General features: G+C 40.1%; 1 protein-coding gene across 2 annotated transcripts in view; it reads right to left on the reverse strand.

Annotated features, from left to right (window-relative positions):
• MPP7 (MAGUK p55 scaffold protein 7) overlaps nucleotides 1–23,862 on the reverse strand; it is a 222,594-nt gene that overhangs the window by 74,947 nt on the left and 123,785 nt on the right. For both annotated transcript variants that reach the window (XM_031444561.2, XM_064479543.1), the window contains 3 exons: nucleotides 19,486–19,563; nucleotides 17,079–17,159; nucleotides 6,107–6,238 (listed from right to left, as the gene is read on the reverse strand). In XM_031444561.2, the coding sequence (XP_031300421.1) occupies nucleotides 6,107–6,238; nucleotides 17,079–17,159; nucleotides 19,486–19,524 (252 nt within the window). In that variant the 5' untranslated portion in view covers nucleotides 19,525–19,563. The remainder of the gene's footprint in view (nucleotides 1–6,106; nucleotides 6,239–17,078; nucleotides 17,160–19,485; nucleotides 19,564–23,862) is intronic.

Raw genomic sequence — 23,862 nt, forward strand, 5'->3', positions numbered from 1 at the left:
CACTAGTAGAGCTGAAGGGACTTCCCAACGGACTGGAGATGGGATGTGAAAGAAAGAGGGGGTTCCAAGAGAGACTCTACGGCTTTGGGCAGAGTAACTGGAAAGACGGGTTATCAATCAATGGGGGGGGGGGGGTCCCGAGGGGTGGAAGAGATCCAAGACAAAGATCAGTTTACTTTCGGACGTGTGAAGACCGAGATGTCTTCGAGACATCCAAACGGAGATGCTGGGTAGACAGGCGGACATACAAATTTAAAGATCAGAAGAAAGGTCCAGAAGAGAAACTGACCTGGGAGTCACAGGCGCACAAATGGGTTTAAAGCCACGGGCTGGAAGACGTCACCTCCAGAATGTGTAGATGAAGAAAACCACTCCAACACTTACGGGATTTGCTACAGACTTATAGTAAGATACGGACCCTGAGATAGAAATGCACGCCATCTGCTGATTCCACCTACCCTGGGAGGGTAAACGATGGACCTGAGAAACAGCCTCCCACTTTCTACATGACGCTAGCCCCTTGACTCAGTCTTCTTTTTGATCCCTTCATTCCTGAAGACTTTTTGTTTCCAGATTGCTTCCCAAACCCTCAGAATCACAATTCCTGCTGTGTTCCACTTGCATGAAACTAAGATCACAACCCAATAAAACAGGAGAATCACGTGTGATATTGCACACAAGTCGACATCCCGACGGCACAGTCTAAAAATGCGGTGTGAACTGAAATCGGATCTCATGTTTTTAACCTATTTCCTTATACAATTATTTTACATTTATTTTATGTGGTTTTGACAAAAAAGAGAGTACAGAGAACCTCAGGGAAGACAGAGAAGTTAAAATTCTGGTTAGCCCTTTCTTGTTACTTCTGTAAAACGGTTTATAAAAGAGATCTGCTAAGACTGGGCCATCGTGTCTCCGTGAATAAAAACTGTCTCCCCCGCAACACAGCCAATATCGTAAGAGTGGGAGTGCAGCTGGTTTCAGGTTGAACTTTTGAATTAAGTGTTTTCAAGGACGGTCTACCAAACACTGGCACCGAGACCCCCGGAGACGTCTCTAACCTCTAGATCCTCAGCCCCACCTGGGCCTGTGAGGCAGGCTCTTCGGCATAGGGGCCCAGATGTCTGCGTCTTAAGTGAGCACCCCAGGTGCTCCAGGAATGCCAAAGTAGGAGGACCACTGTTCTCAAAGAAGCAGGAGGCCAACCTATGCAAGAAACACTGAGGATTAAGACCATAATCCTCTCACTCACTAACAGAATTTCATTTTATTAAGCTTGCCTAAAAATTAATCTTCTGGATAAAACACATACAAACTGCTCCAAGCTCACAAGAGAGACGGAATGACTGTTAACTGTCTCCTGACCAGTGTTCTCCACTTCTCTCAATTCTTCTATCCGCCCCCCCCCCAAACTATCACCCTTTTTTCTTTCCATTCCCAAATACCTCCGCAATCTGTGTTCAGGGCCTCTTCCCCCAGGAAACCATTCTTTCCCTAAACACCCATCACCTAGTGTCTACCTTACCATCCCCCGTGATGTTTACACAAGGCTCCCACGGCATTTACAAAGCATTTCCAATACACCGCATGTCAGCTGATATTCACAACACCCTCTAAAGGGCTTATCTCCTGATTCTCTGATAAGGAGCTTGAGGCTGAGACGTTAAGTGACTCGCTCCTATAAGGACACAGAGAAGTAAGTGACGCCAGAAACCCTCCCACTGAGGTCACCCAACACCAGCTGGGGTTGACTTCAGCACGGTATACTTCACTCTCACAGCAAAATTACACTCTTAGAAAACACTGATAACCTAACCCGTTGGTTGCTAAATCTTACGGCCTTTCCTCCAGAATCATTTGCCAAACATCTCCTGAGTGTCTAATTGCTAGAATTTTATCTCAGCTGGGCTTCCCTCATCTTGGCTATTTCTGATTCTTAGACTCTTAATTTTCACTTGGCCTTTGCTTTTTACCTGCCTTTGACAGCTGTGGCTTTTCCACCAACTTCCCCTAAACGACAAAGGATGATTGACAGATGTAAAATGACACGTATGCTGAAAATAAATATTTTCTACTTCTCTGGGTAGTGCATTTTTTTTCAAATGTCACAAAATTATTTTTATTTTTTAACTTTTTTTATTGATTTATAATCATTCTACAATGTTGTGTCAAATTCCAGTGTAGAGCACACTTTTTCAGTTATACATGAACATACGTATATTCACTGTCACGTTTTTCTCTGTGAGCTACCATAAGATCTTGTATATATTTCCCTGTGCTATACAGTATAATCTTGTTTATCTATTCTACAATTTTGAAATCCCAGTCTTATCTCTTCCCACTCTCCGCCCCCTTGGCAACCACAAGTTTGTATTCTATGTGAGTCTATTTCTGTTTTGTATTTATGCTTTGTTTGTTTTTAGATTCCACATATGAGCAATCTCATATGGTATTTTTCTTTCTCTTTCTGGCTTACTTCACTTAGAATGACATTCTCCAGGAGCATCCATGTTGCTGCAAATGGCATTATTTTATTCTTTTTTATGGCTGAGTAGTATTCCATTGTATAAATATACCACTTCTTCTTTATCCAGTCATCTGTTGATAGACATTTAGGCTGTTTCCATGTCTTGGCTATTGTAAATACTGCTGCTGTGAACATTGGGGTGCAGGTGTCTTTTTGAAGTAGGGTTCCTTCTGGATATATGCCCAGGAGCGGGATTCCTGGGTCATACGGTAAGTCTATTCCTAGTCTTTTGAGGAATCTCCATACTGTTTTCCACAGTGGCTGCACCAGTCTGCATCCCCACCAGCAGTGTAGGAGGGTTCCCTTTTCTCCACAGCCTCTCCAGCATTTGTCATTTGTGGACTTTTGAATGATGGCCATTCTGACTGGTGTGAGGTGATACCTCACTGTAGTTTTGATCTGTATTTCTCTGATAATTAATCATATTGAGCATTTTTTCATGTGCCTATTGATCATTTGTATGTCTTCCTTGGAGAATTCCTTGTTTAGGTCTTCTGTCTGAGTAGTGCATTTTTTAAACAAAGTAACTTAAAGTCATTCAAAATGATTTTAAATCACATTTAATATAGAAACCTAAATATAAAAACTCTTTCTAGTTCAAAAAAGTTAATTGCATATGTTTAGGGAAAAAAAAACTTTTACTAATTTACTTTTAAATAACTGAGAAGCAGAGAAAACAATTTTAACTCGTGTGAAAATAGGCCAATAAACAGAATGGGGATTATGGATAAAGAGAAATGGAACTAAAATTTTTAAACACCCCAAATTTAATGGGAAATGGAGAGAGAAATGCTATTAAGTACATATAACAAAGTTGTCAAGTTACACCGCAATACACTAAGAAGAAACTGAACAATTCTGAGAAATGCTTGGAACATCCCCTGAATATACAATTACAAACCTGGAAAACATCTTCATGCTTAAGTGAAATATTCCTTTTTAAAGCAACCTGACAATTCAACCAAGTTTTAAATTTACCTGGTTCCCGTTCCTAAATTTCTCATCTCTCTTCCTAGTCCCAGAGGCTCAATATAACCATAGAGAAATCTGTCCTTTTTATTCCCACACATTTCCTTCTATTCCTGCTAGCTGAGCAGCCAGTACCTCCCGCCCCTAAATGAAAACCTCCCATGGCATCTTCTACCCCGTCTCCTCTTGCCCTCTACGTCTAAAGATTTGCCTGGTCTTATCAAGTCTGACATATGTGGCGTTTGCCATTATCCTAACACAGTTTCTCATTTTAAACTATAAATTGAATGTATTATATAAACTGCAACAAAAGAGAGCTAATAGACAAAGAATTGCCACCTCAAAGCCAGGTCTAATTATTTCAGTTGTTACATGTTTATGATAAGCTAAAGGATGTAATATATTCAGTCACAAACTGACATAGCTTGAAATTATTGTACATACTTCACTGAATTTAATAAACTGAAACTACTTTACAGCAGGCCCAGTTAACACTTTGGAAAAATCTCAATACAGAACACGTCTGATTTCTCTGCTAAACATGTGAAGATGTTACTTGATCAGAAGAAGCCTTGGATTTAAAAGTCACTGAGGACTGTTTAAATGTTAGCTCACTAAACCAAGATACCAAAAACAACTGCCTTTGGGAAAACTATGATGGATCAAAGGAATTGTTAGTAATGAATTCCTGAATTCCTTGAGATGGTCAGTCTTTCAATTATCTAAGAGACTGAATTTGTCAAAACAGAAATGTATTTCTTACTGATGCAGACTCCACCAAGAATTAGTCACTTTATGGTGATAAGTCCCAAGATAGCTCTTTCTACAGCCAACCTGAGTACCATGTATCCTTACTAAGCATATCACATCCACAATAACGATCAGGGGATATTTAAGTTACCAGTAAAGAGTTATAAACACAGATGAAAAGCATGAATGCATAATCTAAATTAAAGTCTTAAACAGGAACACAGGGAGCCCTGGGATGGCCACGGATAAGCTTCAGGGGCTCAATGAATCTCCTTCTATAATATGCAAATATGCACACTCATCTGTGTATTTTTCTGGGTAAGAGTGTCCAGTGTGTTTACCAATATACCAAAGTTGTGTTAAAACAAAACAAGATGATGAAGACTACCCAGAAGTATCAAGACAGAATGTGGTGTAGAAGAAAAAACTAGTATTTGAAGATGAAGAGTCAAGTTTAGACCCTAGTTCTATCTCTCGATCGCTGTGATACTTTGGGTAAGTTGCTTCACTTCACTGAGTATCAGTTTCTTAGTCTGTAAAAAGAGAACAATGATGCCAAATATGAAGATCACACATCATTAGGATATAAAGTACCTTAACATAGCGCCCAGCAACCATTACGTTATCAACTGCTGTCTGCTCTAAGAACACAACAATGGGTTTATTACAATAAACGAGCCACAACTCATTTAAAGTCAAGTGCTAGATTAGGAAGTTTGTTTATTTTTCTCTGGAATGTAGTTTCATAAACACGTGGCTACCCCCTGTACTCCTTCCCCATTGCTGCTGTTAACAAATGCCGAACAAATTGAGTGGCTTAACGCAAGGCAGTTCTGGAGGTGGGAAGGCCAAGGCGGGTGTTATGGGCCAAAATCCAGGTGTCAGCAGGGCTGCATTCTTCCTGGAGGATCTGGGGGAGGAATCGGTCCTTTCCTTTACTAGTTTCTAGAAACTTCTGGCGTTCCTTGGCTCTCAGCCACATCACTCCAACCCTTGCTTTCATCCTCACATCTCCTTCTGTGACTCTGACTCTCCTGCCAACCTCTTTCACTCTATGTATTTTTTTAAAGTTGTTTTTAGTTTCGCTTTTTTTCTGAGGGGAGGGGTAATTAGGTTTATTTATTTTTAATGGTGGCACTGGGAATTGAACTCAGGACCTTGTGCATGCTAAGCACGCGGTCTACCACTTGAGCTATACTGTCCCCGGCCTCTCTCACTTTAATAAGAACATTTGTGATTACCTTGGTCCCACCTGCTAATCCAGGAGACTCCCCATCTCCAGATCCTTCACTCATCGTGAAAAGTTCTATTTGCTGCTTAAGGTAACACATTCACAGGTTCTGAAGGTTAGGACATGACATCACGGGGGACAAGTGGGAGGCATTATCCTGCCGACCACAGACCTCTGACATGACTCAGCACTGCGTAAACCCTGGTGCTAACATAAATGGTTACACCTACATTTTGAAGTATCAGACCCTTGATTAATTTATCACTTTAAAATCCAACAGCTTTCGAGAGAAGCCATAAGCAATCATTTTTAGTTGCACTTTTTAATCTTAAATCAGCTGTAACTGGTGCATGTTATGCTTTCTTTTATAAATGTCACCAAGCTCCGTTTTACAGATTATTACTATTTATAACCAAGAGAATGCCTGCCATTTTATTTGGCTCCATTTTAATTTTTCTAAATCATACTCTCCAGATGTGAGTGCTCCATTTATTTCAAAGCTGGAGGACAGAGAGGAAGTATAAAATTTATTTAAAATGAAGAGAGGAATAAATGGTGTGTGCCCATCAGTTCTGGCTTTCTTTTGATATCTACTCACATCTGAGCATAAAATGTAGACCCAAACTCACCAGCGGTTCTCTGTTCTTGACCAGACGGATGATTTTTACTGAGTCTTCCTCATCATCAATGTCATCAGGCATTGGAGGCAACACAGGATCGTAACTCTTCTGAGCCACAGTATCGTGGACAGAGAGCAAAGCCTATCAAAGTCAAAGGTAAAAAAGTCATCACAGAGAAAACCCCGAGCACGTCCAACCATAAGGGAAATCTAAGTGATGCTGCAATTCTGACGCAGTGGCAGTAACAAGGCAACTACGTGAAGAGGTGCCTCTCACAAGCGGGGGTGTGTGTGGAACAGTGTGGATACCAGCGCGCAGCAAGAACGGGCCCGAGACCGCTTCTACCCTGCGTGTCCTCTGGTTCACCCTGATAAAGGTGGTCGTTGCGGGAGATTTAGTGAGGTGGCTGTGCCTTCTGAAAGGAGGGAGAAAAGGAGGCTACAGATACATTGTTAAGCAGCCAGGAGTCTGAGAAAATGAGGTATTTTTTCTTTACTTCCGTTAGCAGAAAACACCAAAGGAATTGATCTATACAACCGACAAGCTTTCATTCCTCTGCTGTTTTGTGATTAATATGCTTATGAAAGAATAAAGTAAAAAAATTTTTTTTTAAGTGATGATTGTTATGGTGCTAGAACTCCACAAAACATATGGTCGTTAGAGAGCAAAGGTGAGAAAAACACTGGAACCCTGACATGCCACTGCTCTCGGGGGCGACTGGGTCTGGACTCTTGACGAACTTGTTTCTGAATCAGCAACAGCACGGTCCGTAAGTTACGCAGGGCAGAAGCCTAGAAATCCTCCTTGAAATCCGTCCTCTCATTTGCGCTCCCCATGTCCAATCCCTATCCTGTTAAACCTCCTTCCAAGACGGATGTGACCATTTGTTATCTTCCCTCCAGTCCAGAGCAGAGGTCGGCCAGCTGTGCCACCTGCTTTTGTAAATGGAGCCTTACAGGAACACAGCCTCGCTCGTCCATCTCTGCATTGCTTATGGCCGTTGTCACGCTCCACAGCAAAACTGAGTAGAAGCATCAGGCATTTTTTACATAAAAAGTTGGCAGACCACTGGTCTGGACCATTGATGCCATCATTTTTAACCTGGAGCATGTTTACCTGGAGCCTCTAAATGGCCCAACTGCATTCACCTTTGGCTTATTTTCAAACCCATGATTCACAGTGTAACCAGAGTGAGTATTTTGAAACTTAGAGCAAATGACATAACTGGCCTCCCAAAATTCCACAGCTCCCCACTGTTTCAGGATGAAGATCAAACTCCTGAGCACGTCCTAGTCTTGTGCTCGTCTCCAATGTCATCTTACACCCACTCTCCTCTTCAATGAGGTGAAACAACGCTTTCTCCTAGAAGCCTGGCCAAAACACCCCATAGAAAAGCAAACCCCTTGGTTACTCGATCTCACAGCCCCATCTTCTTTGCCTTCATACATGCTCACGATTCTTAACCATATTTACATTGTTATGTGCATATATTTAGTATCTGCTATCTACTGAAATGGAAGCTCTAACACGGCAAAGAAATGATGCTGATTTTGTAATTAAGCTTTTTTTAATTGACTATAACATACATATGGAAAAGTACACAATTTGTAAGCACACAGCACGATGAATCTTCAAAAATGAATATGCCATTGGGAGTTTGGGATTTGCAGGTACTAACTACTATATATAAAATAAATAAACAACAAGGTCTTGCTGTATAGCACAGGGAACTAACTATATTCAATACCTTGTGATGGCCTATAATGAAAAAGGATATGAAAAGGAATATATGTGTATAAATGAATCTCGATGCTGTACACCAGAAATTAACACATTGTAAACTGACTACACTTCAAATAAGAAAAGAATATGCCCAGGTAAACATCACCCCAACAAGAAGTACACCGTCAACTGCACTCCAGAAGCCCCTACGCATGCCCTTCCCGGGCGTCATGGCCCCTGGGGGTGGTGCTTTGGCCTCTAGTTAAGTATTGCGTACACAGAATTGTAAGTGCACTTCCACGTTTTCCCTGGTTTTGAGCTAGTGAGTCGCCCGTGCTGCTACTGGCAGCAGCCGTCACTCATTCTCACTGTCGTGTGGCCCTCCGACATGCACAAATTTCATAGGTTCTTGACCCGCTATGCCTTTGAGGGACATTTACGGTGTTTTCCCAAGCTCTTGGCGACCATAAACAGTGCTGCTATAGATCTTTGCTGTTGCACATATACATATAATTTGGGCTCAGGATACTGAAGAGTGGAAGTCTGGGTCATTCAACCCAGGGAGGCAGAGACAAAAACATTTTCTAAGTGGCTGCCCAACTTCCATCCTCAACAGCTGCGGATGTGAGTGCCAGGTGTGTCACATGACCCCCAGCAGTTCACATTATCAGTTTAAATCTGGCCATTCTGAGTGTGTAGTGATAGCTTCTTGTGGCTGACATTTCATTTCTTTTAACGCATGATACCTTCTTTTGTGAAACGCCTGTTCAAGATTCTTGCACATTTTTCTATGCCACCTGTCTTGTTCTTGATTTGTAAGAATGCTTTACAATACACTGGAGCCCAGCCTTTGCTGGTTACAGGGACCACAAATATAGTCTCCCATTTGGTAGCCTACCTTTCACTTTCCTATTAGTGTCTTTTGATCAAAAAAGTATCTAAATTAATGAGCCCAGTAATGTTTTTTCCTTTACAGCTGCGTTGCTTTGTTTGTTTGTTTGTTTGTTTGGTATCCAATAGAAGTTTCAAAGGGAAAGAATGAACAGCATCAGGATGATAAAACATCTGAAGAGATAATAGCTGCAAATTTTTTACACTGATTAGAGTCTGGAGATTCTGGAAGCCCAATGTACCCAAAATAAACCCATGCTTGGACACATCACAGTGTGTCCACAGAACGCCAGAGGCAGAAAGAAGTTCTTAAAAATACCAGAGAGAGAAACAAAGATCCTCAGAAAAGAGAGAAAGAAAACTGAGAACCGGCCAATCAGCAGCCATGAAACTGGAAGACAGGTAAAACACCTTACAAGTGCTTAGGAAAAATAGCAGCCAGCCCAGACTTGTGTACCCAGCAAAAGTATGAGCCAAGAATAAGGATGAGAACCAAGGTGACGTGAACAGGAACCCACTGGAAAAAACTTAAAAAAAAAAAAAAAAGAAACAATGGTTTTTAAGGACACCAGACGTCAGCCAATGGATACTGATCACTGAGAGGCAGGAAACACACAGGAGCCCTCCAAGTGGCCCCGCTTACTGCGAGAGGGAGTTTCCTGTGTGTCAGAGGGAGAGGGAACCCAGGAAGAATCCAGTGGTCTCCCTGAGTTGAGACACCAGACCTGGGAATCCAGGAAGGTCAAGGGGTGGAAGTTCTCAGGGAAGGGACGAGAATGGAGAGAGCTGCACAGACACAGGGCTCTCTGAGTCCTCAGCCAAGGCATGCATGCAGAAAACTGCCAGGAAGGATGAGAGCAGTGGTTCCTAACTGAGGCCCGCTGGCTGTCTAGACCCATGCTTGGTCTGTCACAGTTCAAGGGATGCTACTGACATCTAGCACACAGAGGCCAGAGATGCTCCTAAACACCTGATAGCTACAGATCAGTCCCTGCCCCACCGCCCCCACCCTCACACAAGTATCCAGTCTTCACATGTAAACAGTTCCAAGGCTGAGAAACCCTGCATTACAGGGAACAAGCCCCAATGCTTACAAAGGACAGGAACAGCTCCTGTTCCTACAAATTAAAAGGAAATACCTGGAAATTCACAGGGCATTAAGGAGAGTTAACAGAGGGGTACTGTCTTAATAGTGGGAAATAATTAGTCCAAGATTAAATGCTGCTAAGATCTCACCTGACAAGGCTTAAAAGCAAGCCTCTGAAGGATCAAAGTGTTTCCAAGTAATTTAATTGTGTGACATGAACTCAAGAATATTATCTAGAAAAATGCAAAAATATCCAACATGAAAATAAAACTGACAATGAATGGCAGTCAATCAAAAATTACCAGGCATGGAAAGAAAGTAGAAACTACTGCTCATAATGAAGAAAAAGGTAAAGCCATGAAAGTAAACTCTGAAAAATTACCCAGATGACAGAATTATATAGAACCAAATCTTGAAATTAGATAATCACAGACAAAGTAATTTACTATTAACTGTATTCCAAATGTTCAAAAAGCTAAAAGGATTTTCAATATACAAAAAAGATTCAAGTCAAGTTTCCAGAGATAAAAGTTACAACGGATAAAATGAAAAAAGTACACTGAATGAGGTTAACATGTAGACAGAGCAATAAACTATCTAAAACAAAACACAGAGAAAATACAGTGAAAATTATGAACAGAACATTACTAAGCTGTGGGACAACTTCAGTGGTCTAACAGATACAGCTAATTGGCCTCTCCAAAGACAGGAGATGTGCTCAAAAAATTCTGAATATAGCAGGAAATATTCCAAATTTCATGAAAAAAAAAAAAAAGCCCTGTATGTTCACAAATCTCAATGTATCCAGGCATAAGAAACAAACAAATGACACCAAGTTGCTTAAAACCACTGAGAAAGAGAGAATCTTAAAATCAGCCAAAGGAAAAAAACACATTATATACAAGACAGAACAAAACAAAGAGATGGAAATGACAACACACTTCCCATCAGAAACAATGTGAGCCACAAGACAATGGAGCCACAATCTTTAAAATACCTAAAGAAAACTACAGGCAACGTAAAATTCTATACCCAGCAAAAATATCTTTTAGGGAAAAAAGGGCTACTTCAGCCTTTTTAAAGACACATAAAAGCTGAAGGAGTTCATCACCAGCAGACTTGCATTACCAAAAATGTTACAAGAAGTCTCAGGAGGGAGGACTGCAGAGGGGAACACATCTATAAAGAGGAGGAAGAGCACCAGAAATGTGCATTATCTGGGCATCAGTGGTAACCAGCTTGCACACAGTAACAATAACAGGGATTGCCAATGAGCATATTTTAAAATAAAGTGATTATTATAGTTTTAGGCAATATTAAGACATCAGCTGTATATTTTTTTTCTTCCTTAGCTTTGTATTCATTTCTATGTCTGGATTCCAAAAACATACTTTTAGGATACAGATACCAAGTTCATCATTGTTAATGGCTTTGTTTTATAAATATTTTTGGTTAGCAACATTGTTATTTTAGACAACTAGAAGTAACCTTGTATTCCATTTTCCTATTTTAACCCTGGTGACTTTATTTTTCACACTACAGATTTTCCTTTCAAAACGCAATACCTAAATGAAAATTGTGTTTCCATATGCCATAACCACCAATCACAACTGATGGGTTTACCTGTCACTTAGAAGAATCTGCAGGAAATTGAACACTGAGCTTTGTAACTCATCAGGCTCACAAGCTCTCGCTGTCTTGGACCCCCTGGAGTTAATTCCATGTTCTAAATATCTGTCAGGGCCATAGAATTAAGTGCCTAACCCATAAGGATGAGTAACATTGATTTATTCCTCCAGAAGGAAGCTTAACTTTTCCCTTTAGCATGCTTTAATGAAGTCTCATCCCTGCTGCATGCCCAGGCAATGAGTAATTTCTCGTAAGTGAATGTTTCGGAAAGCAGAAAAATTACAACAAATCTTTTTATTTTATGGCCTTTTAAAAAATCTACCAAATTTTCATTGACTTCCTAAATTATAATACCATGTTCTAGAGATGTCACTTCACTTTTATCAAAAATGAGCCCCTGAATGACAACTCAGGGAGGCTGATGCGCCTTTCATGTGGCAATGTGACGCCTGGAAGTGGTTTTTATGTATTAGGGACCTTCTTTGCTTTCCCTGAAACAACGCCTCTATAGAAATCAACATCCCTCCATCAGTGCCCTGAAATACCACCAGTATTATTGCTTTTGCCCATTCCACCACCGCAGCAAGTTTTATAATCTATTATATCTACGTACACCTTTTGTGACACTACCGTTCCCCTTTCTCACCATGTGGTTTCTGTTACACTTTACTATTTTTTCTGGACTTTAAGACTTGGACAGTAAGACTGGGTTTTGTAGACATTACAGAGTAATAATTTTTTTGTGTGTGTATGGCAACTGACCAATCAAAAGGGTACAATACAATACAGTAAGAAGTGCATTCTATTACCCCTGTTTATAATAGGGGAAAAAAAAGTGTATGCAGTATTTCCACATTCATAATGCAGCCAATTAAGAGTAGCTATCTTTAAAGGTATATGAACATACAAATCACAGACTAAAAAGTCATTAAGCAAATGAAACGATGCTCATCTTCACTAATAAAGCAACAAGGACAGGGACTTCCACTTTCCCTACAGTTTGAATTCAAATTACAATCATGCGTTATCCAAAACTTTGTTTATTTTTTTATCCAAAACTTTGTTTATTTTTAAGTTTTCATCAAGTTACCTTGTAAAAGATAAAATCAAAGTCAAAGTAGTAAACTATCACACATCTTACGAAAGCTAGTATCATAAATCATTTATAAAGATAAGTTATTCCTTCCAACCTCATGTATGAATTTTTGTCCAGTTTTTCCTCCGTCTCTGTGTGTCTGTCCATCTGTCCCTGAGGTTGTAAATCCTTTGTCTCTATCCTACGATTATGATTCAATTTTTTACACTTAAATCTTCTGGCTGGAATTCATTCCAGTAGGGGTCTGTCTTATTTTTCTCCAAATAATGAACCAGTTGTTGCAACACCTCATATTGAACATACATCGAGTTCCACCCATCCCTTCCTTCCATCCACCCCTCCCATCGTTCACGAGGACCACAATCATGTTTCACCTGAATTATTTCTACGGGCTCCCGAGTGACTTTCCTCCATTCAGTGTCCCATCCCTCCCACCCTGCCACCACCCTCAACCCTAAGAAACGGTTCTGTATACAGCATGCAGAGTGATGGTGTCATTTGCTTATTTAAATCCTTCCAATGACTTTCTACTGCTCTTCGGATGAAATTCAAACTTTTTAATATGCTCACAATTAGAGTGGCCATATAATTTATCACCTAAATAAGGAAACAACTAAAATTAAAAAGGAGGCTATTTATAATGCTGGAACTACAGGCAAAAGCCAGACTGTCCTGGGCAAACCAGGACGTCCAGCCCCTACCCAAAGGCCTTACTGTCTAGGTCTAAACTCTTGCCCCCGCCTCCTCTTTCATAAACTATCGCCCAGCCATACAAAGCTCAGTTTACATCTTCAAACTTGACAAGTTATCTTCTTTGTGGGACTTCCCAGACTCTTCCCCTTACCTGAAACCTTTATTTTTGCATATCCCACTCCTGCCTCACTCCTCTGCTCGCTCGGGTTAACCTCAGACTCAGCCTCAGGTGTCACCCTGAACAGACCACTTCCTCTGGGAAGTCTTCCTCAACCGCCCCCCCTAACCGACCTGAGAGCTGGCCCCACCACGTGCTCCACACGACTGCTGGGTGTTCCCTCTTCTTACCCCTTATTTCCCCCATCACCTCCATTAATCCTCGTGTGTCATCCACAAGCTCTATCTGGAGGGACCGGCATAGAGGTGGGAAGGGATAAACTGGGAGTTTGAGATTTGTAGATACTAATATATACAAGATAGATAAACAAGTTCATACTGTAGGGCACAGGGAACTATATTCTATATCTTGTAGTAACTTACAGTGAAAAAGAATATGAAAATGAATATATGTATGTTCATGTATGACTGAAGCACTGTGCTGTACACCAGAAATTGGCACACTGTAAACTGACTGTACTTCAATAAAAAATATACACATACAAAAAAAATGAATGAATGAAGATCCAACTCTGGTAACATTTACAAACTACAAGTTTTAACACTTTTCAAAACGAGTTGGCAGATCTATAGAAAGTGTGCATTATCTTTTCATAGTTGGCTATGCACTTGGTTGTGGATAGCTGTGTGTTTAAAAACAAAGTCATTATTACTCTGGAGGTACACCTCAGGTTACCTTTCAGTACTGTGAATTAAATATTGGAAGTGGAACAGCAAACTTTAAACAGTAAATAATTAGTTTCCTTAGCCAGTAAAGTTCAAAGACAATACTCTAGTTAACACCTCAGAACACTTTTCATATTTTAACTGTCAGTTCAACTAACAATTCATGTATACATGCTACGTTCTACTGTACTTTGCTTCTGAGAAAAGAAGGAAGGAAGGAAGGAAGGAAGGAAATATTTTCATTTACTCCCAGGACAAAAAAAAGTGGCGGATCATATTCTGAAACAGCTTAAATCTTATTTGGGGACTGCACTTCTTAAAAGTAATTACCTGCAAAAGTGAGGCTCAAAGGGATGCTGGTTCATAAAAACGATTTCAAGGAAAGCAATGTTAAATGTTAGATCAAACAGGGAAGAATGATATTTTCTCCCCAAGACTGGAGAACTAGAAATTGCCACTGTCCATGGCAGCACCATGTGTCTGCAGTCTTACCCGCTTTCTACACATTATTCCCCGAATACACACCTCCCGTGCTGACTGCTTACACAAATATGAAAAGTTGACAAAATTATTCATCTAAAGTATTTGTCGTAAGAAAGTTTAAGTATTCAATTAGAAAGTTTCATACCACCATAAAGGGAAGGAAACCCATATTTTCCCTCCTTCCGTGTAGGAGTTTTTCCCTTCCCGACTGTGTTTCTTTCCCATGAGTCTCCTTTATTGCTCACACAGAACAAAATTCTGGTCGCCAAACGTGTGGGGTCTTTCTCCACACCAAGCGATCCTCTGGGACACCACGTGGGTGTCCTACCGTTCCACGCAATTCTGATGTTGTCTCCCTGGAGACAGCATCAGATCCCACAGGTTAAGGGCTCAGTCCTACAAGACTGCCCCTCCCGCCACCAGGACGCACTGCAGACAGCAGCCACAGGGCCAGGCTGTCACCTGCGCTTCTGACCAACAAGCTTCAGATCGGAAGTTCCAACAACCCCCTCCTTGGCTTAAATACATTTGCTCGAGCAGCTCACAGAACTCAGGGGAACATGTCCTTACATTTCCGTTTATTAAAGGGTATGATACAGGAACCAAATGAAGAGCTGGAGGAAGAGATACGTCAGGTGAGGCCTGGGGGCAGGAGCTTCTGTCCACATGGACTTGGTGTACATCACCCTCCAGGCCCATGGACGTGTCTGCCGCCTGGAAGCTCTCTGAACACCACGCTACTGGGATTTTCTGGAGGCTTCCTCACATAGGCATCAGCGATCCTTAACTCATCTCCTTAACTCCATCTCCAGCCCCTCTCCCCTCGCTGGAAGATAGGGGGTGAGGCTGAAAATTCCAAGCTTCTCATCCTGGTTTGGTCTTCCTGGTGTCCTGCCCCCAATCAGGAGCCCACCTGCAATCAACTGATTAGAACAAAAGATGCTCTGGAAGCTCTTATCACTTAAAAACGTACAAGGGCTTTAGGAGACCTGCGTCGGGGACGGTGTTAACGACAAACGCTGGTCCAGCAGGTGCTCCTGGTGTTGCCATCACTTAGGAAATTACCTGGGGCTTTAGGAGTGCTGCGCCGGGAGCCTGGGGCAGAGATGCCTATAGCTACGTCTTCCACTATGTCATAAGCGACCGAGATCACACCTCCCTCTCGCGCTAACGGCCAGTTTCTATCTAGTATAATCGCTTCATTATTAGCTATTCAAACACTCTTGAACAGAATACCAAAATCACATTTTGTTTTGCTTTGGGGGGGGGGTCAGAAACATTCCTCTTTAATTTCTAACATTCACACCGAGACAACATCCCCAAAAAGGGGCTGACCAAGCACCTCCTAGCTACCGTCACCATGCTCGGATTAATATTAACGTCCAGGTGCAGTTTAAGACCAGAGGGAGAACTCTGCAGAGCATTCATGAACCTCCTTCTCGGAGCCCTTCCCTCCCCTCGCACTCTGTCTTTAGTACCAAGCAACCGTTCTGCCCTCATCTCATCCTTATTCTTCTAGAACTAAAATTCACTCCCTCCCCCCTGCACCAGTCAATTCCTCTTGTGTTACTAATCACAGTTCATTTACCCTTTACAGCAGTCCACTCATGTATTTCATATTTACTCACAGGCATCATAGTCAGTACATGTTTTCCCTTCATCTTTTGCTTAATACTTTTTTTTTTTTTTTGAGTAATTTAAGACTTCATTGAGCAAAGTTCCAAAGGAGATTTTTTAAGGATGTAGAAACAGTTTTCACATCTAGGTGGACACATTCATTCAACTGTCTACATGTGCTTAACAGAAATCATCATAAGATTACTGATCATTTTCATTACATAACTACTAACCCCAGTGTAATGCTGACTCCTGGAATAGTTTTTTACACACAACTACAGTAGTATCAAATCTAAAATATATAGGTTATAGGATCTGGAGCATTAATGACCTCAGGATTAACAGGAACATTTCCTATTGACTACTCACATTTGGAGGAAAAAGAAGGGACAGACTTGGGAGGGAAACAGCAGGGAGAATTGAAATGGCTCTACCAATATTTTATTGATATTTACACAGGAAAACTATTTTGCTCTGTAAAATGGGAAATGTATTTAAACACAAATTGGTGGGGGAGAGGAAGGAGAATGCTGAAAGGATCCTACAGAAAAAATAGATACTGTTGTCAAATATACTGGTGCACCATTAACCAGCCGAGTAAAACGAACCTACACAAAATCACTAATAGGTTCTGTATCCTGTATTCTTAACTTCATTTAAGAGAAAAATGACCTTGAAGCTCCATCGTATTGGCCAACTTCAATATTGAGCTTCCCAATTTAAGTATTTTTATAGATTCTCCCAATATTATCATCAAAAAGCTCAACTCTTTTTCCTTAATGGGATTTAGGGAATTAAAATACTGTGCCCTCCTTGAAAATACATTTCCTTGAAAACTGATGCTCGACACAAAATTCATCTCAAGTCCCAGAAGGTGGCCCTTTCTGGAGCTATTTATTACAGGTGTTGCACATCCTCACCTTCACATTGGGCTTTGACAGGAGTCGCAACAGCTCTCTGATCTCACCGTTTAATGGCTTGTTCTGAAGTTCCTCCGCCAGCTGCAAGGAAAGCACATGGACACACAGAACGGTTAGTGAGAGCGCAGAGGCGCTCCACGTGTGATGACTGAGACTCTCCCTCGCTACTTTCCAGTGATTAAGGAGAAGTCAGCATGGAAGAAAACAGACAATCCATCACTGCTGGTCTTCTGAGGCTCTTAGCAGCCCTGATCTCAGCCCAGGCTCTCAGCTGAGTACAACTCAAGAAACCCTGCTACAGCCAGATCATGGTCTGATTTATTACAAGGAGGGCAAATCCTGGCACTTCATCTACAAAATGGTCTTTTGCATGTAGACAAAGGACCACTTGTAAAAAGGACTGGATCGAGCTTTGACGCTGGAAAAAAGAAAAAAGAAGGAAAAAAAAAACAGAAAAAAGAACTTCTCAATGAGGTGGTGAAGTCCACAGGGCTTCCAAAAACCCACAGTAGCGTGCTGTTTAGAGCTAGGGTAGAAAAGAAATGAGAATGCCACTAAAAGAGCAAATGATCTGAAACTTTTATTATGTTTACCTACACAGTCTGTTAAGTATAAACCAGGTTAATCATAAAGTGACTTATAACAGGTTGACAACGATATGCTGGTACCAAAAATGCTGACTGCCCTCTACCTTCGTGATCATAAACTGCCATTTGCTGGTTCTGGCTAAAGAAAAAAGCAGAACTTTGAACCTGCCTCATGTTCTTTATTAAGAGGTCTCCCCATCAAAATGTCTATTCGATTTTTAGGTTATAGGAAGGATCATATCATTTTTGTAAGAAAAGCAAGATTCAAATAGAAAAAATTCAGGATTATGAAAAATGCAGCACACAATTCAAAATACCTACCTATATTGTCATTTAAAAACCCTTCTTAAAACCTTGCACAAAAATTTCCATTTGTCCCTATTGTTTCTAACAAGCTAAAAAAAATTGTTCTTATCTCTGCAAAGGACTTTTCTCTAAACGAGGGGTATAATGTAAATTACACACACAAAATAAAATCAGATAAAATAGATATATTTCCTGATTACACTTCAAAAAGTGTTTTTTCTTTTACAAGATAACTTTTTTTTTTAACAGAATTTCTAATTTACAAAAAGACACAAAGGGCTCTCTGCACTCTTGAATAAAACATCCGACTCTATTGCTCTGATGAATTACAAAATGTTAAGCTTATATTTACATAAAGTCTATAAAAATGCAATACTGTCATAACATGATCGGGCCTCAATTACACTGGTCTAAAAATAAGTATTTCCCCAAACCCTCAACAGTAAATGTTTTAAAACTGGTTTGTAAGGCTTTCTCGGGTGTCAAATGTCTTGGCTGTGCAAGGCAAAGGCACGTTTCTTCATAAACCATGTATATTACAACATCCTTGTAATACGTAATCTCTGTCGCTACAAATGGAAGAAAACATGTTTGAGGGCTAAAGAGATTAACATACAACTCGGAGATTTATTATGCATGTTTTGCTTTCTGAATTGGAACACACGGTATTATCACAGAAAATCGGCCTCTGAAGATGGTCAATTTTTTTTCATTACACTTACAGCCCTAATAACGAAACTGAACTTTAGTTTGTTTTATCATAATCACGTAAAAAATGAGTAAGCAACAGACAGGCTACAGGGTATCTCTAAAAGCAGCCTTCACACTGCATGCATTTCTTGTCTAGCTTTGTGTCCTTTATAGTTTATCCAGGTGTGGGCTCAGTTCATCCGAGTCCGTAAGTTAACAGTAAGAAACAGCAAGTTAGTTCCCTCCCCCAGATTTAAAATAAAATTATAGCTACAGGAAATTAACTACTCCATCAATGCCAACCGCTGCTCAGATTGAGTCTTTGGTTATGAAGGTAATTTAGAAAGGTCTAATATCCATAAATCAGGCTTTATACTGTGCATTATAATCCATTTTAAAAACAATCCTGTCTTTCTATGTACTTCATATGTCTCGTTCTTACACTAGGGTCTGTCATTTTTAGTACTGTCAGTGACAGAGTCCAATCATTTGTCTCTATTTCTCCAAAGCATTTCTCTTGTCTGTGACTTTCTCCAAACATTAACCACTGACAGCGTTTCTCTCCCCATAGAGACACAGCCTAAAATTTCTATCATGTAGTCACCAAGGCAGGACAACAGGGTATCTCCATGCACAACTTCTAGTGAATGAAAATCGGCAGAGTCTCAGTGTAAACTCAGCGATGACAGGGCTTTGGGAAATATTTCCACCTTCTCTTGGTTTTCACTCCTAGGATCACATGCATCCGTCTGCACTGGGAGGGGCTCTGCCTCAGCCGGGCTGGTGGGGGAAGAGACCCACTGAGCTCAGAAAGGCACACTTACGTCATCAGCCAAGGCTGCCGCGCCGTGGAGGATGGGCATGGGGTTCTGCTTCTCGTAGTAGTGAAGCTTCTCATGAATCTGGGAGAAAAAGCAAATGCATCTAAGTTCACCCACTGGCGAACAATCTGAGACATTTAAACCCTGCAATCATTTTCAGAGAAATTGATGTCCTGAACATTCTAAACAAACATTACCTACTTCTATAAATTGACAGATGACAAACAGGTGTGCTAATTCATCTATTGCTGTGGTTTGGCGTTTGTAATGTGAAGTCCAATGGGAGAGAAGTCATCATTACACTGAACCCACGTAAAAATTCAACCTTTGTCCCCCGCCCCACCACCGCCAAATAAATACTAGCTTTATAAAATCTTTAATTTCTAAAACATAATTGCTTCAATACTTCAAGCAGTGGTTGTAGGTTATACTCCTGCTAAAAACATAAATGATGATTAAAGCAAAGCAAGAAACTGGCAGTCACATTCTGACCGTTTGGTTTGTAATAACGGCCAAGAGCAAAGAAACAGGTGCTGTGCGGACCTGAGTGCCAGCACTCCAGGAACACCTTACCAGGCGCTAGTCCCTTCACTTATTATTCCTTTCTTCTTTCTTCAAATTGTCAGCTTTCCCCCCAAATTCAGATTTCTCCAGAACAAAGGGATTTCTCCTAACTAGAGGCATTTCTCATAACTACTGAGCTTCAATATTGTACATACTGTGAAACAGTGAAATGCTATTAACACAAGATGATTTCGTCCTTCATTTCCCATCACCAATGCCCAAGAAACACAAAGGCGAAAGATAAATTTCAAGGCATCACAAGACAAACTGAGTCCCTTTAAAAAACCTAGAATTACAATTAAGAGATGAAAGGTGCTTTGACAAATTCGCTGACTGTCGGTACCTAAGTTTCATCTATTTCAGCCTTTATACAGGTGCCCTGAAAATTTTATGCTTGAAAATGTACTTTATCCTCTTCTTATTTACAGTTGAGGGAACTGACCCCCCTATATATGAAAAACAGGTGTACCTCACGATTTCCTGTTTTTAATAGGTTTCAAGTAATACATTCTTTAAATTATACTCAAAGCGGACCAAACTCTCTTGTAAAAAGCCTGGAAGATCGATTTTACTTTGATTAGCCAGATGTCATTGCTAAGAGAGGATTCTATTACCTTTCTGGCAACCTGGTCCATAATGCAGAGCATCGGGGAAAGAATTTTGACACTTATGATCTTACCAGAATGATTAGGGCAGCATCTTTACGTAATATCTTGGAAGCTTTCAACATTTATCATAGTCAGGTAATAAACAAATGTTAAAGAATACAAGCTATGGAATAAGGAACAGTGGACTTGAGAAATACTATTCAAGTATAAGTTAAAATAAAACCAAGCACCCTAAAAGCTAAATCAATTCTGCTTAAACAATTATCAAGAATTAGGTCACCGGAACATATACTATCATAGAAAACTGAAATTACCCTCTCAGGAAACTCATCTCATTTTATTGCAACGACCTGTTTAAAGGTCTGCTTTCTTGCAATAATAAACACCGAGGCTGCGTAGGCATCACAAGGCACTTACCACGTGCCTGCACTACCTGCGTGACAGTCATCAGCACTGCTACTGCAGTCTGCAATGCGTTTATTATTTTAGTTCTGTAACCCGCCACAAGAACACTGAAAGGGAGATATAGCGCTGTCATTCCTTTTTTTTTTAGGTAAACGGATGCACAGGAGTTGAATACCTCGCTATGCTCCTACAAATAGTCAATGGCAGAGCTGGGATTTAAAACTCAGGCCATCTGGCTCCACGTCAGGGCTCTTCATCACATTGCTCTCCTGCCTCTCAGACCAACATCTCCTGCGCTCTCCCCACTGACCTCACTCACTGATGAATGAAGGTGACGGCAAGGCGGCTGGCTAGTTAGGTGACAAATCCTGATGGCTGTTTCCAATGACTGCAGGATGGTTGGCAGGTCCTGTCCACCCCCTCCCTCTTATTTTTCCTTTCCTACGGCTTCTGATTTTTCCAGAGATATCAAACTACTGTAATAATAACCTCAAATTACATGCCCCAAATCAATACATTTTTTCTCCATTTGATCTGCTTCTTCTGAGTGGCTTTTAGAAACAGGTAGCTTCCTCTTTTGACATCATCTTCTCTAGATCTTCACCCAAGTAATATAAGAGCCCACCTCTCCCTTGCCCATCCCTGGACTTTGTATTGTATCAAGAAAAATTGAAATGTTTTTCGAGAATTTCCAAATGCTGGCAAATCCTCTGTCCAGCTGTGTGTCACTTCAGTACATAATTTTAAAAATTAAGTCAATAGCAAAGTAAAACTTACTCTAAATAATTCTGAACTGTTCACTGTTACCAAAAATATTGAAATTCTGCTTTGTACTAGGATTTATAATACTAGGAACAAAAAATTAAAACCAAACTGATTTTTAAATTCTAATATAATAAACAGGTAACATGTACAGACTTTACCCCAAGGTTGTCCAACAGAACTTTCTGTGATGTTGCAAATGTCCTCTGCTTGTCCAGTGTGGTTTGTCACTAGCCACATGTGGCTTTTGAGTACTTGGACTGGGGCTAGTGTACCTGAGGAATCAGATTTTTATTTTAATTAATTTAAAGGTAAATACCCACATGCGGCTAGTGGCTTCCACACTGGATAACAGGGCGTCGCTTTATATTATCCAGTCTGTCGTTTCCCCTTATACTACAGAAAAGTTCACTCTGATACAGTTTGGCAAATTTCCTTGAGTTGTAACACTGTGGAAGCCAGTAAATGAATATATAACCAGACAGGGCTTAATTATCAATAAGGCAAATTAACATCTTACTAAATACCGTGCAGAGCCAAATCTGCGAAATTTCATTTACTTTAACTAAACCGTTCCCTCTGCAGATTTAAGTAATAAAAGTGGACTTCATTTTTCTCCCTTGAACAACAAGAGCTGAGGAGAGAAAAGATTTAGGGTAAAAAAGTCTGGAGAGAAGCAAAGGCTCTGGTTACATTAATTTCAAATGATACAAAAATATGCAGTTATTCAAAATTAAGACCCTAAAATAGAATGGCATGTACTACAATGTTTAAAATACACTATTAAGAAAAAAGGACTGGTAGGGAGGGTAGAACGCATGCTCAGCATGCATAAGGTCCTTGGTTCAATCCCCAGTTAAAAAAAAAAAAAAGAAAAGAAAAAAAGGACAATTCAAAACATATACACTTGCTCTATTCAATAGTTTCCATAAGGGTTTGCTTTTTCTACATTTATACTGATTGATTTCTACTACATTTATAATCAGAAGAAGTCAGTTCAAATAAAAATTGTTTCTGTAAGTAACCAAGTCTTATCAGAAAGCTGTAAGTACCTTCATCTATAAGTCACATCTTGAAAATAAATGTCCAATTTTTGCCAGGGAATCTGGTGCCAATAATCTAATTTTAGTACATGTACAGCAGAAACTGCTTTAAATAAAGCTTCAATAACAAAAGTATAAATAAAGCTTGGCTAGTCTCAGCACAGTCATGTTTTAAATCTCCCAATGATGAATAAACTGAAAAACACAATCAAGGTTATTGAATGACATTAAACGACTAAAGACCCATCCTCCCATCCCCTTCTCCTCCCTCTCCTGGCAGGGAAACGTTATGCTGAAAGTGCTGGATGCACTCCCATACATGTTTTTAAACATATATACATCTATAAACAATACATGCTATTCTATTCACAATAGCAAGGAAAACAACCTAAATGTCTACTGACAGATGGACAGATAAAGAAGATGCATTATGTGTGTGTCTATATAGACACACACACAAAACAGAATATTACTCAGCCATAAAAAAGAATGAAATAATACCATTTGCAGCAACGTGGATAGACCTAGTGATTATCATTCTAAATGAAGTAAGTCAGACAGAGAAAGACAAATATTTGATATCACTTATACGTGGAACCTAAAAAAGTGATACAAATGAACTTATTTATGAAACAGAAATAGACCCACAGACATGGAAAACAAACTTATGGTTTCCAAAGGGGAAAGGGGGAGGGGTAAACTGGGAATTTGGGATTAACAGATACATACTACTATATATAAAATAGATGAACAATAAGGGCCTACTGTAGGGAACTATATATCCAATGTCTTATAATAACTTATAATGGAAAACAATCTGAAAAAGAATAGATATATATGTAACTGAAGCACTCTGCTGTACCCTTGAAACTGTAAATCAATTCTAACTAAAAAGACAATACATGCTATTACTGTTTTAAATGTACATAAATGGCACTGTTTCCTTTACAACTGGATTTTTCATTCATTACTATATTGAGATATCTGGGTTGATACAT

This window comes from Camelus dromedarius, chromosome 26 (genome assembly GCF_036321535.1).
Source record: "Camelus dromedarius isolate mCamDro1 chromosome 26, mCamDro1.pat, whole genome shotgun sequence".
Taxonomy (NCBI): domain Eukaryota; kingdom Metazoa; phylum Chordata; class Mammalia; order Artiodactyla; family Camelidae; genus Camelus; species Camelus dromedarius.